Source organism: Hyposmocoma kahamanoa, unplaced genomic scaffold, assembly GCF_003589595.1.
Source record: "Hyposmocoma kahamanoa isolate Upper Pololo Valley unplaced genomic scaffold, ASM358959v1 88, whole genome shotgun sequence".
Taxonomy (NCBI): Eukaryota; Metazoa; Arthropoda; class Insecta; order Lepidoptera; family Cosmopterigidae; genus Hyposmocoma; species Hyposmocoma kahamanoa.
Genome location: NW_020654466.1, coordinates 20,724,851 through 20,749,225, shown reverse-complemented (window position 1 = coordinate 20,749,225; position 24,375 = coordinate 20,724,851). Strand labels below are relative to the sequence as shown.

The window sequence follows — 24,375 nt, the reverse complement described above, 5'->3', positions numbered from 1 at the left end:
CGCAGGCAGGGAATTCCATTCCTGGGCTGTGCGCATAATAAAAGATGATGAAAAGCGCTTAGTACGCCTGAAGGGAATATCGACCAAGTAAGGATGATATCCCGCCGTACGCCTGGATGTCCGATGGTAAAAGGGGGCGGGCGGGATGAGCTGATGGAGCTCATGGGCACACTCACCGAAATATATTCTATATTCTGTAAAAAACCGACAGACTGAAACTGTGAACTTTAGATTCGAGCTTAACGTCGCCAATGACTCTTCTGGCTCTGCGCTCAATCGAATCAAGAGCCTCAAGTTGAAAGTTCGCTGAGCCATCCCACAGGTGACTGCAGTACTCCATGCAAGGTCGGACTTGCGCTTTGTATAAAGTTAAGAGCTGTTCAGGCGTGAAATATCGCGTAACCTTGTTAAGGATACTCAGTGTTTTGGCTGCAATTTGTGCCTTACATTCAACCTGTGGCTTTGTACACCCAAAACTGTTTATGATACATGTATGGTATAAGTAGGTCAGTAAGATAGTAAAAAATATTGTTTACGTCTCTACTAGCCGTAACCGTAATTTAAAATTTAAATGAAACGTATTTTTGGTAGTGTTCGTGAAATATGGTCATGGTATCAGAGTCTATGAATGGAATCATTAATTAAATAATCTATTGTACAATCGCCTGCTTTAAAATTTTATACACGTACGTTCAGAGATGGGCTATGGATTAAAAAACAATCAACCCGCCCGCAAGGTTTTAACCTATTTCTGTCCAAAATCGTGGGCGAAAAAGGCGAATACGGAATTCGCTGTTATGCCTTATTTATTACTTAACTGCCCTGGCCGTGCGGTTAGATGCTGGACTGCCACGCAGAGGTCCCGGGTTCGATTCCCGAGCCGAAAGAATTACTTGTATGACCTACATTTATTTTCGTGAGTCTGGGTGCAATTTGTGGTTATCTACGTGTGTGCCCATGGCACCCGCGATACAGGGTTTCCATCATGCGTCCCTAGTGCGGGGCTATGAGCGTGTGCGCGATGTTATTATTTAGAAATATCGATGTAAAAATCTTTGTTGGACGAAAAAGAGGCAACTCCATACAACGCCCACCTTGAAATCCTGTGGACATCACTTACTACTAAAGATGAACATTATGATTTACGTTTTGTATAGATTTATCTCAAATCTCGATTTTCAAGCGAACCGATTCAACAGGAAGGCGAAATATGTGAGCAAGCAAAAACTTTGTATTAATATCATTACATGTGAAAAAAACTCGATTTACAAATATTTAGTTGTGAAAGTTTTTGCCCTCGATTTCGGGCGATAATGGGTTTTAACACGATGAAAATCTTGGCGTTAACTAAGCACCGGGGTAAAATCCGGGCGGTTGCACATCTCTGCCTACGCTCGATTCACTGGGACTTCTTATTTTACACACAACAACAAACTAATAGAGAGTTAAAAAAAAATGAGCGTGAAAAAAAATCAATAAAAAATAAAAAAATAAAAATATGGAAGTAAAAACATCACGATACTCAATAAAATAAACAATATAAATTGAAATTTTAAAATAATCGTAGGGAAACATAACGGGGAAAATATTATAACAATTGTATATATGTTTACGGATGTTTATTGATTGTAGATTCGCCACGTGAAAACATTTTTTTCGCAAGTAATTATCCGGGTTCTGACAAACGTGTTGAATCAGGAGCACAAACAAATAACACTGTAAATAAAGATGGAGAAAATCCCAATGTATTTTGTTTGTCAACAAACATTGATATAGGTTTTGACGTTTTCGTGGTTATTCACTAAATGATCGCACTTATTACAGGTTTCTCAACATAGTATGGGTTCTTTTTGTATTCCCGATATTTTGGAACGGTTACACGCTTCATAATAATAATAACGCACACACTCAACATAACCCCGCAATAGGGAAACCCTGTGTCGCGGGTGCCATGGACACATACATACATAGACAACCACAAGTTACACCCAAACTCACGAGATAATGTAAGCCATACAAATATTTCTCCCGGCCCGGGAATCGAACCTGGGACCTCTGTGTGGCAGTCCGGCATGGTAACCGGTCGGCCACGGAGGCAGTTTTCATGGTTACGGGTTGACTAAAACAGGTACAGGTTTCTTACCACGGTATGAGTTCTTTTTGTTCCATTTTATATAATAATAATAATAATTACCACTCTAATTACCTGGTCTAAATCTAGAAAATTCATTGTACTGAGTATAGAGCAATGGAATTCACTCCGGGGAAATATCCAGAACACTCAGATCAAACCCAATTTAGTAGTTCTACCGGGAATGGTACCCCTCATGCAGTGTCCACAGTGCAAATCATCGAGGTTGTCGAGGTTTTTGATTATCCAATATTTTATTCGAAAATGTGTATAAGAACATATTATAATACAATATACATGTCGGTATCAGAATGTCCTAACTGTTATAACCAAACAATCTAAAGTGTACCTTAAGAAATTAGATGTAATGTTAATATTTGAAGTGACGTAATTATATTAGGTTGTTTCCGCAATACTGTACAAAATAGTATTGTGCTACGTCTATTTTACCACACAGGAAATAATATTGACAACGTTCTACAATATAACATATAAACCATTTATATATATATCGTCGCCTTACTTTCTTAAACTCGTACCTTACAGCACAAAGTTACTGAAACGGAAAAAAAGTGGATTGTATATAGAAATTTTGGAGGCCGATTACCTCGATGACGATTACCTATTCTTAAAGTACACCCTTATAAGAAATTTAAAATAAATAGAAAGTTTCGCCATCCGAATAATCACACTTTTTAAGGTACGAGTTAGTAAGGCATCGATATAATAGATATGTAAAGTCTCAATACACACCAAGCTTACACTTTGAGCTGTTCTTACTTTGCACACTACGTCCGTTTCGTATCTGGAGGTCTACTCTCGACCTCCGTCTTACATCCGTCCGAAACAATTACTGCCAAAAAAGCAATACTTGACCAAATGAAAAGACGCGTGATGCGAATGAAGCTTCATTCTTGATACTTGTCTTTTAATTTTGTCGAATATTACTTATTTGACAGTAATTGTTTCGGACAGATGTCGGACGAATATCGAGAGTAGTATGACTTCAAAAGTCATATTATAAAAACTGTAGACTACGTGTTAGATAAACATGTATGGAAAGACAACGTGAGTCTAGAATCCACACAAATATGTTTCAAAACGTATACTATAGCCATTGTAGGTCAAAGACTACAAGCATTTAAGTTTATTTGAAAAGAGCAATCCCTAGAGTTTCTTGCTCGTTCTTTTCAGGGAGGTCAGGGTAGTCAACGAGTAGTAGTAGCTTAAAAAATGACGATTTCAAGTGTATGGAATAACAACAATAGCAACACAACGTAGAAAACAGACGGGAACAAGTTTAGAAAACTATTTTGTTATTTGGTAAATTAAAAATCACAAATTGTTAACAATACAGTAAATATGTGTGCACGTTCGCTGCGCTCCATGTACGGACGCACAAATTCGCGATATCTCGCGATGCATTCGAATTGCACAGAGCGGGACACACGCACCTTCGCTCCGTGTTAAAAATATCACTTATATACTATGGCATAGGTCATTAACTCCACACATTTTTTAAAAATTATGAACATTTTTCAACGTGCAAGTTTCATCATTTCATCACTATGATTCCTTCGCCGTTAGAGAGAAATATTTTGGGGGTTAGCCTATGTAACCACAAGAATTTAACATTACGGGAATTCCAGTCAAAGTCAAAACTTCGTTATAATTTAGTTGTCACACTTTTATTGTTCTCAGTCGAATAATATAAGTTACAAAAGAATTACGCTATTTACACAGGATTTCTCGGAACTAGTTATGGCGAAGAATATTGCTGAAATCGTTCGGACCGGGCGCGCGACTGACGATGACTGCGCACACGCGGAGGGCTGAAACGTTACGTCAGTACATGTCCCTATAATTAAAAAAAAAACTAACCTCAAAAGTTTGTGGAATTACGTCTATTTGCCAAGTTTTATTGAAATCGGTTAACGGAAAGTGGGTGAAAATCAATAAACCGGATTCATCCCCGAATTTGCCAGCCTTGGAGGTGGAATATTCTCTTCAAATTTGAATGGGACTACTGACTTTTTTCCAATAAAAAACAATCATCGAAATCGCTTCACAAATCTCGGAGTAATTTTTTATTAATTTTAACTGCCTCTGTGGCCGAACGGTTACAATGCCTGCCACGCAGAGGTCCCAGGTTCGATTCCTGGGCCGGGAGAAATGTTTGTATGGCCTACATTTATTTCTCTCGTGAGTTTGGGTGTAATTTGTGGTTGTCTATGTGTGTGTCCATGGCACCCGCGACACAGGGTTTCCCTAGTGCGGGGCTATGTTGAGCGTGTGCGTTATTTATTTATTTATTATTTAAAAAAGTAATCGTGTAACGTAAAAACATAACTTTGTTTGTGAGCAGGAACTTTTCAATTTAGTTCCACCCTCACCGTTCCTCCTTCGGTTGACTAGACTCGATACTGATGTCGTTGATAGCTTAGGCGCTTTGCTTCCTCCTTTCAGATGCGTACTGTCAAGAGCAAATCAAGCTTGACACCTTGTACCTTGTTGACCGTTCTTATTGTAAGCGGCATACAGCTGGATTTAAATTTTAAATGTCAAGCTTGACGTGCTCTTGACCCTGTACTCCTTTCTGATCTGTGTTTCCTTACTAAGTACACTTTGGGGCTATTCAAGGCTAGAGTGAATAGGTATTTTTTAGGCAAACGCGTCCCCATCGTTGGTCACATCGTCGCTTAATATCAGGTGAGATTGTGGCCAAGCATGTGTTTATTACACAATCGATTTGGGAAGTTGCTTCTTTATTCAAGTCGGTTAAAAATATAACCATTCTGTTTTGATCCTTTTTGCCTTGCATTTGTAATCACTTCAGGTTTCAACCCAGAGATAACAACATATCCTGCCTATTCCGATGTCTAGTGACAGTTTAAAAATAAACCCACCTAAAATTATTGGCTGAAATGGAACCCAAGATTAGTGTAAACAAATCAACAACCGTTGCGTACGGCCTTGAGACGAGACAGTGTGCGTGTGCGCATGGCGCCATAGTTTTGCTACTCACAGATTTTTTGGTTGCTACGCATTTAATACTATCACGAGTGACTTTTTATTATCCAAAACATGTTGATGTTATTTGAGTGGTATATATTTCAATACATTATAGTTCAAAATAGAGATTTCGTTATACTTCTTTATGTTAGGACTGCTTTTCTCGAAACTATTTAATATTTCGAGTTTTAAAGTTTTCGTGATTACTACATATCGGACATGAAACTATTTTTTCGAATCCACATCGCGTATATGTATTTTAAACAAAACAACTTTTCGTGTTCTTTACAGGTCCCATGGCAGCTCGATCCTCTTGAACTGCCAAAAGGGCGCATTTGGTGTAACTCAAGGGTCATCGTCCAGTGGTCCATCCGAGATATCGCTGGACGGATAAAGTTATAGCGCTCAAGGAGTTGAATGTGCCCGAAAGATCGTAATTGGTGCAAAATTGAAAGATGGTGTATATCGGTGTCGGGCCAAAATCCACTTCGCTAAACCAGCGAAGAAAGTAAGTACAGATACTATGGTCACGGCTGACTCAAACATCACGATTCTTATATTTAATACCTTTTTAGAAGGTTTTGTTTATATTCCACGAAACAAATACATTTTTTAAATTGAACTGATAAGGTCTCGTAAAGAGCCCGAAGTGGGTGCCCTCGACTCGCACTTGGTAGGTTTGTTTTGAATATAACATCAAAACATTGTTCTCGGTCACGAATGACGTTGTAGCAACCAAGGTTATATACAGTCACATCGGCTTGAATACAGTTCACAGTTGCATGAATGAGGAGGTTCCGGGTTCGATTCCCGGTAGAAACAATTTGGAAATGAACTTTTAAAAATTGGTTCTAGTCTGGGTATTGGAGTATTCTCTGAGTGAATTCTGTTGTTCTAGTACAGGAAATTCCTTACCTTGAGGCAAGGTATTTTGAGTGGTTCTCTGGGACATATAACTCGAATTTCTCCGGATTACCAATAAGCACGGGCCAAAACAAAGTGCATATGACGTGGGGCTGTGAGAACAAGGCGACGTGAGAATGGCTGCTTTCTGTAAGAGATGATTATATGTTTGGTGGTAGGTTCAGGTAATGCAATGACTGATGTAGCTGTTTGGGAATAACGCCTGTTGTCAAAATTACTATTGGCACTGTCATTACGTCGGGGCTATACCCGCGGTCACGCGTAATTACAATATTGCAACTAGCATTTGATTATGAGTCTCCATTTCGGTAATTTAACCTAGTCAAATCCGCGTAAATGTCAACCAAATTAGCATGATTTACGGGAATCTGTTGTTATCAGTCCGTAGACCACATAAATTAATGCTTTCTGTGCAAAAATAGAAGTCGTAGCCATTGAAATGACAAAGTAATAATGTTAAATCCATCTCCTGTGAAATTTGATTTGGTGCAGCTATCTCCGACGATTACGTACTTCAGATGCTAAATTCGGGTTATTTCCTCTTTTAGTTCTGTATACTGTGTATTAGGGATTTTTATATTATTATAAATAAACCGTCAACAGTCAACCGTGACCATGGGACCTGTAAAGGGCCCGAAACGTCGGTTTGTTTGAAAAAACAAATATACGCGATTTAAATCCGGAAAAATAGTTTCATTTCCTATATTATAAATAAAATTCAAGGATTGCTCATACCGTATTTAAAGGCGTAGTAGAAAACATGTGCAAAAAATTGCATGACAAGTCTGCAACACACCTACCGCCTTAGGGAATCGTCACACTTATCCACACGAACCGCTTTGAGCCGAGTATGTTTTACAACACCTGTCGCATTAAAGGTGCCTACTGATTTGCTCGACTTTTTGGCAATCGACACTTGTGATCGAGTAAATTTGTAAGCAACAGACGATTGACAATGTATTTATTGACGATCGACACTGTAGAATTTAAGTTAGGCGTACAAGTAAAAACAAATTTGTTTGATTTTAACCACGATATTCAACGCCTACAAATGATAGTAACTATCGTCAAAACAATATAGATAATTGAGGATATACACTGATTACTATACTGTGTGAAAACACGATTCCTAAAAATAATCACGATTGATAAAATAACACAAACTTACCTCGAAATTTTACAAGAAAACCACTGTATTACATACACCAATATTTTTTATATATATATCAAGTGAACTAAATAGAATAGATATCCTATACGGTATACATTACTCAAATTTTTTTTTTATTTTTTTTATTGTGACTCGGCAAAATGACTGCACCGCGCCTGATGGAAAGTGCGAATACAGTCCAGAGATGAGAGTAACGGATGGAAAACACAAATATCTTCACTCCGTCACTATCATTTTGCCGGTCTGGCCAAATGCTTCTTCACATCAAATCAAATGGCTTTATATTCGTTTTAAAAAAATATATCCTGAGATAAAGCCAGTGTCCCTGATGCTTGAGCAAAGCAAATTGAACCGTATGAGAAAAACATGAATTTGAGCTGAGGTAGTATAGGCTCGTAAGCCGATTGACCGTCGACTCAACCGCTCGGCCGAAATCTTCTCAGCAAAACAGACTCGTTACCAGTCTGTTTCGAGTTGCGCCGCCGTCGGCCGAACCTAAGCGAAACGCATATCTTTTTCAGTCTTATTGCATGGTAATCTCAGTACACAGTACTAAAAAAACCGACCTGGAATTACATATACTTACCAAGTTTTATTGAAATTTGTTAACGGAAAGTGCGCAAACCCGGAGTCATCCCCTAGTTCGCCACTATACGGGACTTGACACAGGAGATAACAAAAGTCGGTTTTCACTTCTCAAAGTATATTGAGAGAGAAAAACGCCTTGAATTGGAGAATAGCAAAATCAACCATTATAATAATTGCTCCTTATAATAAAATTTTGGCGCTGTTTATAAAAATTGAATCTTCATGCGTGAACAGCCACCCTTAGAAGTGAATGATTTTCTTCAAAATTAAATGGGACCACTATGGAGGCACCCTCTTTTCAACAAAAAAGGAATTATGAAAATCGGTTCACAAATACCGGAGTTATAGCGTAACATACAAACAAAAAAGAATATATATATATATCGTCGTCGAATATACAGTCTAATTGAGAACCTCCCCTCCTTTTTTTGAAGTCTGTTAAAAATAATACTTATCTTGACCGGCTCAATGCGACTCCGTGTCGATAAGAGTGGTGACTGCCTTAAGTGGCGCTAATTGACTGCCCACGCGCATTACGTCAGACTTACGCGGATCGTATGATGGTGGTGTTTGCTAATATCAATTTCATACTGAGAAAGGGTTTTAACATTTTGCTTTAATTGACACAATTTAGAGTGTTAAGTAGGTTCAATCTAGGAATGAGTGTTATCTAGGTGCAAATTAGACGTAAACTGGTCTTGAAGGATTTTAATATTAGCTATTTAAGTAGGTGAACATTTTGTTGATAAATTAACCGGCAAATAAGTGCCGGAATAACGAAATTACATACAAACAGGTGGGAACAGAATTTAGACCAATACAAAATTTGATTCCTTACACACGGGAATAGATTTTTTTTTATAGTATCAAGTGACGGGACGAACGAGTCGTGCGCCTAATAGTAAGCTACACGCCTGTCCATAACAGTTGAAGTGCCACTCGAGCTTTAAATCTCAAAGATCTTATGGGCGCTGCCACTGCGCCTGTCACCCTGAGACATAAGTTGCCAAGTCCCATGTACCTCTAATTTCACCCCACAGCACCCATACCCTTCTAAACCGGAAGGCAGTAATGCCCACATTACTCAACTACTCGGTTCTATTGCTACTATAAGGGCGCGTTCCCACTATGTCGTGACGACAGACTGTCATGTTGTTTACAGTGTCCTGACTTGTATATTTAAATGAAGTTGTTCACATATAGCACGACACGATTAACTGTAGTTCACGATTTTTTATCGTTACAACGACAAACTGTCGTCACAGTGGGAACAGCTAGAACGTCAGACGATAAAAAAGTCACGATAAAAACGTGACGACAGATTGTCGCAGCTCCTATGGTCGTCACGTTTTATTTATCGCTGTCCGCACGTATTTCGCTCCGTGCCCTCCCCTCTCGAATCCCACGCCCTCTGCTCGCTTTGCAGTAGCGTCGGGTCGCAGCCAGAGACGACGATGTGTGTGTGCGTCTGTGCGTCAGTGCGTCAGTGCGTCAGTGCGTCTGTGCGTCTGTGCGTCTATGCGTCTGTGCGTCTGTGCGTCTGTGCGTCTGTGCGTCTGTGCGTCTGTGCGTCTGTGCGTCTGTGCGTCTGTGCGTCTGTGCGTCTGTGCGTGTGTGTGTGTGTGTGTGTGTGTGTGTGTGTGAGTGTGTGTGTGTGTGTGTGTGTGTGTGTGTGTATGTGTGTGTGTGTGTTGTGTGTGTATACTTTTAAACATACGGCTTTTGCATCGGGGTAATGTCGTCGGTATTAAAAGAATCTTTGTTCTGCGTGCGGTTAGGGCGATTTACAATTTGGGCCTTGAGTGTCTTTGGGAAAGAAGTCTAAAGAAATTAGTAGTCTTACATTACCGTCACAGTACAATTATGAAAACTTAATTTATTATTTAATACAAAGAAAAAATCTTTCGGGCCGACTGAACTCGAAACTGCGACCCGTAGGGCACTAAGTGATCTTTTAATATAATTGAACCACAGGCTGCTCGTATAAAACGATTGCCAGTAGGCTTTGAAGAGTTAAAATAAGTCCATTAGTTATTAGTAACGAAGCCACCTTTACGCGTGTTAACTCTATAAATACCTATAATAATAAATAAACATCACAACATAGTCATCGAGAGAACGATTTCCACGTGTTAAAAGCGTAAACAACTAATTATAAAGTCATTGAGTACGTCATAAAACCGTACAAGACAGTTTAATGCTTCTAGCGTTGTTTACAGTGCAATTGAGTCCTGAATAACCATTTGTAACCACGTGTAGCTTTGTGTGCAGTGCAATGTGCATTCCACACTTGTTATTATCATTGGACTTGTTTTAGGCTTGTTGAGATCACTATCAGTAGGCCTTATGTAGGTAATAAACACACAAACACAAATTGGAATAGATTGAGTATAACTACCTAAATTTTAAGGAAGTAATACGCATAATTTGGGTTTTAATAATAATATAAAATATTTATTAAGACAGTCAAGATCCATTGGTTAACATTGTAAACACTTTAAGACTAATTTTCCACAAACAGCAATTCGTCACACTGCAAAAAACACGCGATTGGAGTAGACCAGAGTACGAAGGGCGTTCGAGCCGAGCCCTCCAGTGATACGCCTTCATGGGCGTCTCTGGTCGACTCGGACTTTGGGTATGGACTCGCTACTTGTGGTAGCTCCAAAGACGGACATGTTCGTCTGCTGCGGTATTGTGTGGCCGGGGCGTCAGTCTCGCACGAGGGCTAACGCGAGGAGACGCGCGGGACACGCCCTTTAACTTTGTAGCTATGTCCTGACATTGTCACATGACACTGCGACCACGACATATCCGGCACTAGCCTCTTGAGAACGGGATGAAGTCCGTGACAACGGTCTGTGACAACTCTGTCCATGGGCTGATCTGGGGTCAAGCTAGGAGGTGAATTGAATGCCCTTCCCGCATAACCAAGAGGTTGAAAGGGAAGGTCACTATAATCAAAACTTAATTAGAAAGATATGGGACTGACGTGTTGTAGTGAACTGACATTCGTGTGTAAAATGAGCTGTTAATTATTTTTTTTTAGAATCCATAAACACTGTATGCGTGTTTACCTTTTACAACATTTTAGTTCGGGTTATATTATATAAGTAATAACAAAACCCGCTATTTGCCAAGTCCATAATTGTTGTGTTGTGCACCATATTAATTTATATTGTATTCGCAAATATGTTTTTCACATTGTACGTATCACTGACGGTAAAAAATACAAAACTAGAGTTATCAAAGCCTTCAGTCTTTGGTTTCGGGCTTCTAAAAAACCCTCGTTAGTAATTTCTTATTTCCGTCCTTATTGCACAATGTAGGTACTATTAAAATAATAAATTCATTTTAAGCATGTCCCACAAATTTAAAATGTATAATTCTTGTGATAATTTTGTCAGCAGCGGATGTCCATGTATGAAGGTGGAACCAAAAAAGCAGCATGTAGTGCTGATGCTCCATCCTTTTCATTAACTAAAAAGATGCACATTTCCGAAACTGTGAACTGTTAACCTTTTTATTATAAATATGCTTATGGTTAAATTTCTTATTATTAATTAACCGACTTCAAAAAACGGCGGAGGTTCTCAATTCGATTGTATGTTTTTTTTGTATGTATGTTACGCGATAACTCCGTGATTTTTGAGCTGATTTTGATGATTCTTTTTTTGGAGTTGGAAAGAGGGTACCTCAGATGTGGTCCCATTTAAATTCGAAGTAAATCATTCACGTCTAAGGGTGGCTGCTCACGCATGAAGATTCAATTTTATTTATTTTACTTTGAGTAGTGAGAACCGATTTTTATTATCTCCTGTGTCAACTTCCGTATAGTGGCGAACTAGGTGATGAATCCGAATTTTTCTTTGCGTTTGTTCAAAGAAAACTTCCTCTCAGTAATAATTGGGTCTTGCGTAAGTAGATTCAGAAATTCTTAGCGTTCTAGAGTGAGATTAGCCAAATTAACTATACAGGAAATCAACACCTGAAATTATTTTCGATTTCTAAATCGTCTAAATTGTGAATCGAAGTCAATAACGTTGGAAGCCTGCCCACGCGTTCCACGAGACCTTTAAAGTAACTTCAAAGCATGGGGGATAAACAGGAAAATGAATCTTCTGCAGTAAAGCCAATTATAGAGCCTTTGATTGCTTAATCAGAGTCACAATTCAAGGAAGACTAATTTCCAAAAGGAGTTGATTCCCTTTAATAATGTCTTCAATATTGATGATTGCAATTTGTGTATATTTGTATATATGAATCCTTTTGAATGGATATATTTTATATGAAAATACGTTTCTAAGATGTAAATTCAAATATATTTAAAAATATATAATTTGAAAAACAAGATTTTTACATCTAAAGCTCCTTGAGAAAGAGTTCGTCTAGAAAAGTACTGTCACCTTACCTATTTCTGCCGCTAAACAATAATGTGAGCATTACTGCTTTTCGGTTTTGAAGGGTAAGGGACTTGTCACCTTATGTCTCAAGGTGACGGACGTCGTATCTTTGTGATTCAAAACTCTGAGTGGCACTGCCAATGTTATGTATTGTCATCCGTAGTGGGAAAATGACCGCAAGTAGAGATTTCGTGCTCCGAGAGTAGAGCCACAGGTAACTGGCATCTTTACTCGTTCCCTCATGTCTGAGGATCGTGGACAACTTCGCTTACTTCTGAAAATTTGGAGGAAGATAAGTCTTTCACTTGGTCGATCCATCTCGTTGGTGCACAGCCTCGTACTCGCCTTCCTTCCGTGTTTCTAACTACAATCAGATTTTTCAAATTTTCATCGTCTCTGCGCATCATGTGGCCGAAATACGAAAGAATACGTTGATGTAATTGTCAAATAATGACAATAAAGTAATGAAAGTTTCAAATATTGCAACAAAACTACATATTACATATTGTAACAAAATTACATGCAAAGCATACCTTCTTTTAAATAATAATATGAAAATACTTGTATCAGGAGGTTTCACTCCTCTGTAACTAGTACGTAATAGCTGTACGTTACAAAAAAAGTGTATTTTTGACACAGAAGCAAAATAATAGATAAGATATACTGCAGACAGACCGTCTGATACTGATAAGTAGGAAATTTACAACGGTTTATGTAAGAAAAGATATGTAGGAATTTTTGATAATTTATTTTGCCGAAATAACTGTTCTCTGTTTAACTTATGACTAGAAATCGGAATAAACATAGTATAGGTATTGCTGATATAGGTCGCAGGTTCAATTCCCCGGGCCGGGAGACAGTGTATTTACCTATTTCTCCGTCAATTGTGGACCGATTTTGAAAATTCTTTTTTTGGTTGAAAGGGTGTATTTTCAAGGTGGTCCCATTGTTACCAAATCATAATCTAATGAGGGGAAATGTAATCCATTGTGATGAAGCCTGCACGTCGAAGAAGGGTCACAACTCTCGGAAAATGTGTGAAGGTCCCGATCCTCATTGGGCCAGTATGGCCTAAACCTTCGCCTGGGAGCAAATCCGTAACAGCAGTATGACGTGTTAAACGATGATGATGTTGAAAATGTGGTCAAAGAGAACTAGCTGAGAGAAAAACATAGTCAGTGATTCCGAGTCATATTTATACAGGGTGTAACAGCAAGGTGTAGTCATATTTGAAGGTCGGATTCAGTTAATGGTATGAAACTATTTAGCAAAGTTGTTTTAGTACAAACTACGTTATTTATGGAAATTTCGCCATGAACAGTTTCGATCAGCTGATGTCATTTAACGAAAATAAATAGTCACATCACATCTCTATTGAGTATCATAATACAACCAAATTACGTAACTTGAAAAAATTGTGAAATTCAGGCATGTTATTGTAAATGATAAAGTACTTAATGCCATATTCTTATTACTATGTTATAATTTACTAAATTTATTATTATTTTATTCATGTAATACGCGTGTGAACATTTAATGAAAAATAAATATTATCGATTACTTTGCCAAAATACACTAGTTCATAATAAAACTATTATTTAAAACTTAGTACATAATAACGTAATATGGTTTCGTTAACTTCATATCTTCAAACATACAAAATACACAAATTTCCATTTAATATCCATTAATAAAACTAATGTCCTCTAAAAAACACATATTTAAAGTTATCTCTGTTTCTTTTTACCATACGCATTCATCTATTGTATTTTAATGAATGAAATTTGTCTCTTTCTATCCGTCGGTACTGTTCTAACGCATGGCGGCGTCGGTATGTTTCTTCTAACGCATGACGCAATATGACGCAATTATCCGACTAATACTTCGCACCCTTACAATGAAAGCGACCCAAATCAAAAAATTAAAAAATGAGTTTATACCGTAAAACCATCTTAAAAAAATATTTTGTTACATTAGTCACACTGTGGTGAAGATGAAATTGTGCAATTAAAGCTCGAATAGCACTGATTCATAAAGGTCCCTTTCATTTTGTTCTTTCAGTTTAAAAATTCTACTCCCGCGTCGAAATATTAACGCCGCATTTATTGTTGAATCTGCATTTGCAAAGACAACACGCTGCCACTGACGGATTAGCATTTGAGCCATTTTCGTTCCGAAAATCATATTCAAAAATCACTAGTAGCAGTAGAGCTCCTTGTGAGTTCGTCCAGGGTAGTACTGCCACATTACCGTGTTACAGTTTTGAAGGGTAAGGGTACTGGTGAAATTACAGGCACATGGGACTTGTCAACTATGTCTCAGAGAGATGGACGCCGTAGCAGTAGCCTTCGAGCGGCAGTGCTACTGTTATGGACAGGCGTGACGCTTTCCACCGGGTACACGACTTGTTCGACCCGTCGTTTAATATTTAAAAAAAAATATTTTTTAGTAACTTACTTTTTAAAGTGACTTACTTTTTTGTTTCGTGGACTTTCTTCTTTTTTAATTGTGAAACAGGGACCACAAAACAATATCAAGGGTTATGACATCTTGCTTAGCTGATGAACATTAAAAAGACTTAATTTTTAATACGTTAAATGATAACAAAAAATCGTTAAAAAAAAGACCTATTGGCGACTAGTTTTTGTAAATTATGTTTTTAAATTGTTGAACATTAAAATGATCAGAAACAATTTTCAGTTGTAAAGTTCCATTTTTCCTCATTATTTTCAAAGACTAATAAGGCCATCACCTTTAGTACTTCAAGAGTAGGTAATAAATAAAATAATATGAAAATATGAAAAAACTTGAAATCTTATTTTCTTTTTTATTCCCAAAAAGTTGAAATTTTGTATTGGGACACTTTCATCGTAAAGGTGCAACCTGAAGGTCGGTAAACGTCAAGAAATTAGTTTTGATCGTTGACCACGAATTAATTATTGTAATTTTAATTTAATTTAATTTTTTTTTTATGATTGATTTAGTGTCTGTTTAAGTATATCTAAATGTTTTAAAATGAATGTTGAGCACAGTAATAATTGGGCACAGATATGCCTGTTGTATTAATTTTTAAGTGTTTTTATTTTCCTCACTTTCTGTATCTGATGTCTGTACATTGTGCCATAAATAAAAAATAAAAAATAAAAATAAAATAAATTTTCATCACTTGCTTGGAAATGAAAATATCGTGAGAAAACTTGGATTTCGGAGATAATTGCCGAAATCTTCAAAGATGCGAGAATGTCAAGTTTCCAACCAGTACTGACTATGCAAGTGCAGTGGACTAAACCTTGTGCAAAAAATAGTACTTTACTAACTTACATACGTCTATTGCTGAGCGCACGTTTCTAACAACAGGCTTACGCTTAATTTGACTTATCTACACACGACAACTTTCTGGGTATGGGTTTATTACATGGTGAAATTGAAATAATTAATATCCGTTGAACCTATTAAGGTTCTTACTTCCTAATAATATCTACTCATCTAAAGAAATATTTTAGAATAGTTTAAATTAGCAATAGTGTAAAACCATAAAAAATCTTACCTAAATAAACAAAGTATCAAGATTAGTCGCCTTGCGTACGCGATACGTAATCGTAGCGAAGTCGCAAGCCTTTGGCGGCAACTTTGGCGGCAAAAATATCACCTTTGATTTTCGCCGCCAGCATTTGATTTTATACATGGTGATGTGGATTAGTGGTTAATGTTAGACTCGTTTCGGAGGTCGTGGATTCGATTCTCATAGTTGACTGGCTCTATGGGGTAGTTGTTAGAGTGTTAGGTTTTCTTTGCGGATGTCGTAGATTTGATTCCCATAGTCGACTGCCTCCATAGTCTAGTGGTTAGAGCGTTAGGCTTTCTTTTCGGAAGTCGTGGATTTGATTCCCATAGTCGACTGCCTCTATGGTGTAGTGGTTAGAGTGTTAGGCTTTCGTTTCGGCGGTTGTGGATTTGATTCCCATAGTCGACTGCCTCCATGGTGTAGTGGTTAGTGTTAGGCTTTGTTTTCGGAGGTCGTGGATTTGATTCCTATAGTCGACTGCCTCCATGGTGTAGTGGTTAGAGTGTTAGGCTTTCGTTTCGGAGGTCGTGGATTTGATTCCTATAGTCGACTGCCTCTATGGTGTAGTGGTTAGTGTGTTAGGCTTTCGTTTCGGACGTCGTGAGTTTCCGATGGGTGACTGCCTCCTTAGTGCAGTATATCCGTAATCACTCAGTCAGTTCTTGCATTATGTGGAAGTGGTACGGGTGATGGTCAGAGCTTGTTTACAAACAAAGGCGTATGCAGTGCAACGTTGAAGGTCGTAGACGTAGGATATAGGTATTCGTTTAATGTGTATGTAATGATGTAATTTGTATCAGGAGAAGGGTCTTATTTCAAAAGGATGGTAATAATTTTAATTTCACCCTGTAGGTACATTATGAAAACGTTACCCTATATTCCAAAATTTGCGTTTCAGTCGGCGTCCTTTGATGTGCCGCCGCTGAGGCAGAGGTGCTATTTTTTAATTTTTTGTAACAGTCTGTAATTGCCGTTTGCGTTGTGAGGACTAAATAGGTGTCATCGTTTTGTTTGTGTCTTGTTTTTGTGTTTATTTAAACTATGTCACGCTTAAGCAATAGTGATTACTAAGAGATGATGTTGTGCGTAGGCGCAGCCGATTGGAGCTTGCGCCAGCCTCGCCAAATTTATTGGGCAAAGTTTATTGATGGCGTCCCAGAAAATCGACGTCGACCATTTCCTGCTGTGGAATGCTTCAGGAAGATGGTTATGAGACTTCATAATAGTGGATCGTTCCGTGGTTCCAGTTCTGAAGGCCGGCCGAGTTCACGAGACCCAGAATTCGAGGCAGATGTTTTGGAACATTTTCTCGGCAATCCAAAGACAAGTACTCGTCGTGCTGCGGCAGCCTTTGGTGGTGTGAACCATATGAGTGTGTGGCGTGTGCTACGGGATGATGGCCAGCACCCATACCATTTTCAAAGAACGCAGGAGCTGTTACAAGCGGACTATGATCTACGTTTGGCATTTTGCCGCTGGTACCGCGACCAGGTTGGGAGGTCTCCCGACTTCGCTTCGTCGGTACTGTGGACAGACGAGGCGTCATTTACGCGTGCGTGCATTATCAATATGCATAATGAACATTTTTGGACTCATTTGAATCCCCGCGTATCAAGGGAATCAAATTTTCAACACCAGTGGCGGATTAACGTGTGGGCTGGTATAATAGGTTGTGCCGTCATCGGTCCAGTGTTTTTGCCGGCAAGTCTGAATGGGGCCAATTATTTAAGATTCCTAACAGAAGACTTGGGTGACGTTCTGATGGCCCTTGCCAGTGACACAATACGTGAGACTCGTGATGGAACACGGGATGACTTTCTAGCACGATGGAGCACCCGCACATTTTGCTCGAAATGTACGTTCCCATCTGAACGACCGTCTCCCGCAGTGGATTGGGCGGGGAGGTCCTGTACCCTGGCCAGCGTGGTCCCCAGACTTGACACCGCTCGATTTTTTTTGTGGGGTCATATAAAAATATTGTTTATGCGGAGTCCTGTGAAAGCGCAGAAGAAATGAGGCAGCGGATCGAAATGGCGTTTAGTCAAATCACTCGGCAGATGCTTCAAAGAGTAGAGCAGTCTCTGTACCGACGCACGGAAATATGCATATTGCATGGAGGTCGGCATTTTGAACCTTACCTGTAAATGTGTGAAATGTGCCAGCAGTGCGTGTAGTGATTGTACTTATTATTCAAAATTATCGTAAACAAGTCAATATTTCGTACATTGTACAACAGTGAATTACAATTCGTAGGAAATTCATTAAAACGTGTATGAATTGCACAGTAGGTAAGTACCAATTAAAAAAGTATCCACTATTGTAAAATTGTCGTAAATAAATGTATTAATACAAAATTATGTAGAATGTGTATACGATGAAGGCGTGCGTAACTACGGGCTTAATAAGTAAATAAATATCCTTTAAATTGTATGTAAATAAGTACGTACCTAGGTATGGTATAAAATAATATTGTTAGAAATAATTCGATTTTTCTAGGTATTTAAAGATTTTGTTACTTAATATTAACGTGTTATCAACATATTCAAATCATGTTTTTACAGTGGCATTTCAATTGTAGTCAGCTGTTCTTTCGCCCCGCTTGCGGCCGCCCAGGTTTCATTAATGAATTTGTGAAGTCGTAGTAACGTAACTAGCAATAGAGTTGTGACGCAGTGGTTGTTTCGGACAATCACTATTTATACAAACATAATTAAAGTTATATCAACATTAAAAGTCACTTATTTTTATTTGATATTTTGCACAGAGGGTCTAGATCAAGTATAGGTTTGGCTCCTTTAATATGACTACACCTTGCGGTTACACCCTGTATACGGACGAATGTTTTCGTCGAAACTTGCATCAATATCACAATGAAGCAATAACTGTGCCCTTTAAAGCAATTATGTAAATCATATCGTGTTGAACGAGCTCGATTTAAATATGTTTCACGGTTCGTAGGAAAGTTGACCGAGCTTAAGTAAGAATTGATACTCAGCTCGAATTAAAAATTTTCCCGTACTAATACGGTTAATTTTGCTTGGGTCTAGCGGTAGGGACACTGGCTTTATTTCAGAACTATTTTTTTTTACAAACGAAATTAAAACTTTTTGAAAAATGTATATCGTATGCTATACGTATTCTATTAGTTCAGTTGGTATAAGAAAAATCATTGGTGTATATAAAGTACCCGTTGAATACAGCGGTTTTCTTGTAATATTTCGAGGTAAGTTTGTTTTTTTTCTATTGTGAAGATTTTTAGGAACCATGTTTTCAAACCATGTAGTAATCAGTGTATATACTCAATTTTACTATATATTTTTTCCAAAGTGATAGATTCAACACTTCCACTGTTATGCGGGATCAACCAAAGCCATCTGAGGTTGGCAGAACAACAGAAATCCCTCATTATCGTACCCTTGGTACAACAAAGCTACATGTAACCATATTAAAAGTGCTTTTATCACATGAAAGTCATAAAAATAATACGAACCATATGAAACAAACTATATAAGCCATTGACTTACAAATAAATGGACGACGGGTCTAATACAAAAACCACGAAAAAAATGTCCCAAGTCAACCTATTTAAACGTAGTGACTTGTAAAGGAATATGAAAAAGCTAAAACGTTGAATTTAAATTGTAATGTCATCGCAGTACTGTCTAATTTTGCTTGCTTCGCTGTCAGAAGAAACAAACGAAGACTAAAGCGTGAATAACGCTCTTTATACGATTTTAACGCCCTATAAGTTCGGACACTTTTTAGCGCGGACCCGACGACCATATAATTGTAAGTCAATGTTATAAGCATAAAAAAGTTATCGACTACTTGTATTATTGATATTTGTTGTAAAAAAGCTCCACTAGTTTTGTTATGGTTATTGTTAATACAAAGATTGAACACACAGAAAAAAATATTCGACCCGATGGGACTTGCTGCACCGTAGTATTGCTCTTACCTAATGAGCCACAGGTCAAGTTACTGAGCTGTCGAAATTCTCCTATGTGTTTTTGTTATAGATCTTTGTACAGGTCGCCATTAGTGAGCTCTAGTGAGAGATTTTTGAAACCTTTTCTATGCAGCAAAAATCTTTGTGTTCGTATAAATAAATAATCATAAGTTATCGATTATTTTCATTCGTACAATCTTTAAACCTCTGATGAGGGATATCTATTACGACACCGCAAGCGTCCGCTAGCATACCGCAGAATCCGCTGGAATGCCGTGACATCCACCGACATGCTACCGGTCGGTGCAATTTGATTCCATTCCATTAGCAACTATGCAGTCGAAGAAAATTTTCCGGCATATGCAAGCAGAATCCACACACCGGTGGATTACGGCGCCTACCGGTGGAGTATGACGCATGCCGGTGGATTCAGTCGAAACCACAGAAAGAAAAGCGCTGGAATACTCCGAGGTCGGTCTCAAAGTATTGAAATTTATACCTTATTTCAGTAAAAGTAGTACAATATATACATTAATAAATTTAATGCCCTCTGCTTTCCCGTACGTCGTTTACGTTGGCCCTTAGAGCGTTTGCGCTCTGTTTCCGATTCGTATACATTCCGAATCCGGTAATATACAGATCTAGAAAACTCGCTAGTCGCTTGTGCACTAAGTCCGATACGAATCCTAGAAAATACGAATATCACCGTTTGTTCTTTCAAGTTGTTCATTTTTTGGCATTGTTAGTACATACGAAGACGCAAAAGAAATAAAAAGTTCGTGAGTAAAAGGTACACCATCTCCTGTTGAACTGACTTTTGAGGGAAACACTTTATAATAATTACGAACAACTTAAACAAGATAGCAAGAAATTTTTATTTACAGTTGTTAATGAATAGGCGTGTCCAGTTTTAATTTCATTTTATGCATCGATACTTGTAGTTTCCCTTCATCGGACTCTGATTGGAAGCAGTGTGAAAGCGTTAATACAAATAATACCGTAGTTACTTCAGTCCGCGAATGTAATGAACCACTGATACAAATTGAAGGTATTCTCGACTTCGGAAGACGGAATTCGGATTAGTGCGCAATTTCTCATATAAACAGTACTATGACTACTTTGGATTATTATTTCTCGGATTCGGAACTAGACTCCGATTCAGAACGTTCGACTCGGATTCGGATACGGGGGTCCGACATCCGTCCGAAATAATTACTACCAAATAAGTAATACTTGACCAAATAAAAAGACGCGTGATGCGAATGAAGCTTCACACTGAATACTTGTCTTTTAATTTTGTCGAATATTACTTATTTGACAGTAATTGTTTCGGACGGATGTCGAACGGAAATCGAGAGTAGACCCCACGATATCGTTATCCAACAGCGTTTACGGAGTTAATAGATGAAATAGATTATATGAAAAATAAAAAGTCTTTTATATACATTTTTAAGACTTTAAATGCCTAAAATATAGGAATGCCTTAGTATTTAAATTATATTAAAAGAAATTAATAAAATTTAACAAAATCCAGACTTTATTTAAGATAATAAGAGATTTCCATATCACATTCATGCTTTGTAAACACTAAGGCTTTCGGTAACTTTCATTCGATAACTGTGTTTTGAATGACGTATGTAGCCTTTGCCGGTCGAGAAGCTCGAGTAGTCGTACGGGTGTGACGTTCGATTCCGTTAGGTTACCAATACGACAGTTTGACGAATCGAAGGGTGTTGTGAATAAAAATGAAAAGAAATCCTACGATATTAAATCGACTCGGTCGACTACTGAGTTATCGTAAGGTTCTGAATCGACCCCCTAACACAGATTGGAAGGAGTGCACAAACACTCTTACTCTTGGTAGAGGCACTGACGTGCTTGCGCCATTACACGAAATCGTGCGAACTAAACATTATTTGTTTTAGTAGGAAAAGTCCCAGAGAGAAAACTCACATCCATCCAACAACACAAATTCAGCGTTATATTCTAAGAATGTGAAAAACCCGTGTTAATATTAATAGATGTTTTGTGCTTGTATCCGTATAATTTATTTATAGCGGGAGATAATACGACCGTTGTTCTAGTATTGCACTGTGATCAATGTACGATTATCTATTGTATTCGTCGACGGAAATATAAAATTACCGAAGAGATGAAAACGTAGATATTTATGTTCTTTGATAATTATCATATATGTTTCTCACAGATGGCGCGGCAAAAAAAAAACATTTAAATCAAAAACCAAAGATTGGCAACAAGCACATAGAGAAATTCGTGAGTTCTGCTGGTTCGTTCCGTTAGAGCGGTTAACCCCGGTCTGGCAAACAGGTGGTTCAAATCCAAAAGGATTGAAGGGATTTTTTTGTGTTTTTGGTCGATCTTTGTATCATAAATAACACCAACTAGTGGAGTATTTTCACAAAATATCATGGTAATAAAAACGTGATAATCAATAAAATAAATATCGTAATTACAATGATAATTATCCATGCTGATTCATAGCTTTGATTCTTTAATTCTTAACTAAAAGTGACAAAGAGTGAGAAAACTAAATAAACACGAAGAAAAATCTTTGGAAAACGATTTGGCTCATGACCTTATTTTGAGATTATACTAAAAATTAAAATAAATAAATAAAAAGTTTTATTCGATCATTTTAAAGGGTATAGTACAACGGCGGATGTTTCCATTTAGGCTTGTTAGGGACATCGCTCTTCTATAATATTAATAAATAGTACTCTTGCTCTTATAAAATTTTAAGATGATGAAACAGACTACCTTAATATAAACTATAACTGGTGTTACAACTAATACAAGTTTCACTAATTACAGTAATTTTTAACTTTCCAGACTAAAAATAGATTAACCTAATTGTTAGTATGTGTGAGTGCAAGTATGTGTATATTTGTATCTGTATGTGTACATCTGTGTCATCCATCCGATAGACGTACAACATCCACAATTATACATTGTCATATCATGTTAAATAGTATCATTTGAATTGCTTGTCTCATATATAAGAAGTTACTAAAATAACAGTTGTATTATAAGTTTATATAAACATATATGTAAATTAAATTTCGATTTGTGTATATTTATATAATTTATTTACATTATATATATTATGTATATACTGTATAGTATAAATTTTATCTTTACGTGTTTATTTATTTACATATTTCAAACTTGTAATAATAATTGCTCAATCTCCTCATACGACTTAGTTTCGAGCCATTTTGTAATTGCTAACTTGCATTCACGAAGTATTTTCTTGTACAGATCCAGTTCTCTGTTCAAACTATTATATAGATATGAGGCCCTGTACTTGTCTGTCTACTAGCCGCAGTAGTTTTTATTTTTGGTACCAACGCTATGTTATAGTTTCTTCTTCTACCTAATACCCCGGATTCATATGGCAAATTTGTATGTTGTTTTATTACAATGCATAAAGTTACCTAACAGATGTTAGTTTTGTCAGCTGATACAAACATTCAGTGGAATAACTTGAGATTGACTTTTGACAAGTTTGGATACGTCACTGACACAAACACATGGTACGACAATAGCCCCCTTTACACAGTCACTCTATGGCTCAACACACACTGACGCAGAGTCGAAACGTTGCGTCCTGTTTTTCAACCACAACGCCTGGCGACGCGGGTGGATGCGCTACGACTCTCGCATTAGTGCGCCCGGGTCACAGTGTAGTCAGCATCAGACGAGAAAATAGAGATGAATATGCTACAGGCGAAAAACTTGACGCGTCGTGACGCTTCGACTCTGCCCCAGTGTGAGTTGAGCCTATGACGCGTGATCAGTAGAGCTAGCACGATTGGACGCGACTTGCACGAAAGCGCGAGATCAATTCGTGCGCGTGATGGTAAGCTACTCAGAGCTTTAAATTGCAAAGGTCTGATGGGCACTACCACTGCGCCCATCACCCTGAGACATAAGTTGACAAGTCCCATGTGCCTGTAATTTCACCCCACAGCACCCATACCCTTCTAAGCCGGAAGGCAGTAATGCCCACATTACTCAACTACTCGGTTCTATTGCTACTATAAGGGCGCGTTCCCATGTAGTCAGTTCGCTCTATTTTTAACCGACTTGAAAAAAGATGGAAGTTCTCAATTCGTCTGTATTTTTTGCGTGTGTTACGCGATTACTCCGCCATTCGTGAACCGATTTTGATTATTCTTTTCTTTTGTTGGAAAAGGTCTTTTGTTGTAGGACACCTCACTAGTGGTCCCATATAAATATTCCACCCCTAAGGGTGAGTAATTTGATAAAGAATCCATTTTATTGAATTTCACCCACTTTCCGTTAATCAATTTGAACAAAACATGACACATAGATGTACCTAATTCCTACGTAAAAAAAGGCACAACGCAAAACGAAGAAAGATAAATTTCCAGGTCAGTTATTTTTATAAAAGTAATATTTTTTTATGATACTAAGTGGGGGGCGAACAAGTCGTGCGCTGATGTTAAGCGACACGCCTGTCCATAGCAGTTGCAGTGCCAACACAGAGCTTTAAATCGCAAAGATGTGAAGGGCACTGCCACTGCGCCTGTCACCCTGAGAGATAAGTTGATAGGTTTCATGTACTTGTAGTTTCACCATTTTATTTTA

At 37.9% G+C, this 24,375-nt stretch overlaps 1 protein-coding gene across 1 annotated transcript in view; it reads right to left on the bottom strand.

Moving 5' to 3' along the window:
- The window catches only part of LOC113235976 (GATOR complex protein NPRL2-like), a 119,956-nt gene that overhangs the window by 62,638 nt on the left and 32,943 nt on the right, over window positions 1–24,375 (bottom strand). Inside the window, exon 5 of the mRNA XM_026471899.1 lies at window positions 6,059–6,159. Coding sequence (XP_026327684.1) covers window positions 6,059–6,159 — 101 coding nt within the window. The remainder of the gene's footprint in view (window positions 1–6,058; window positions 6,160–24,375) is intronic.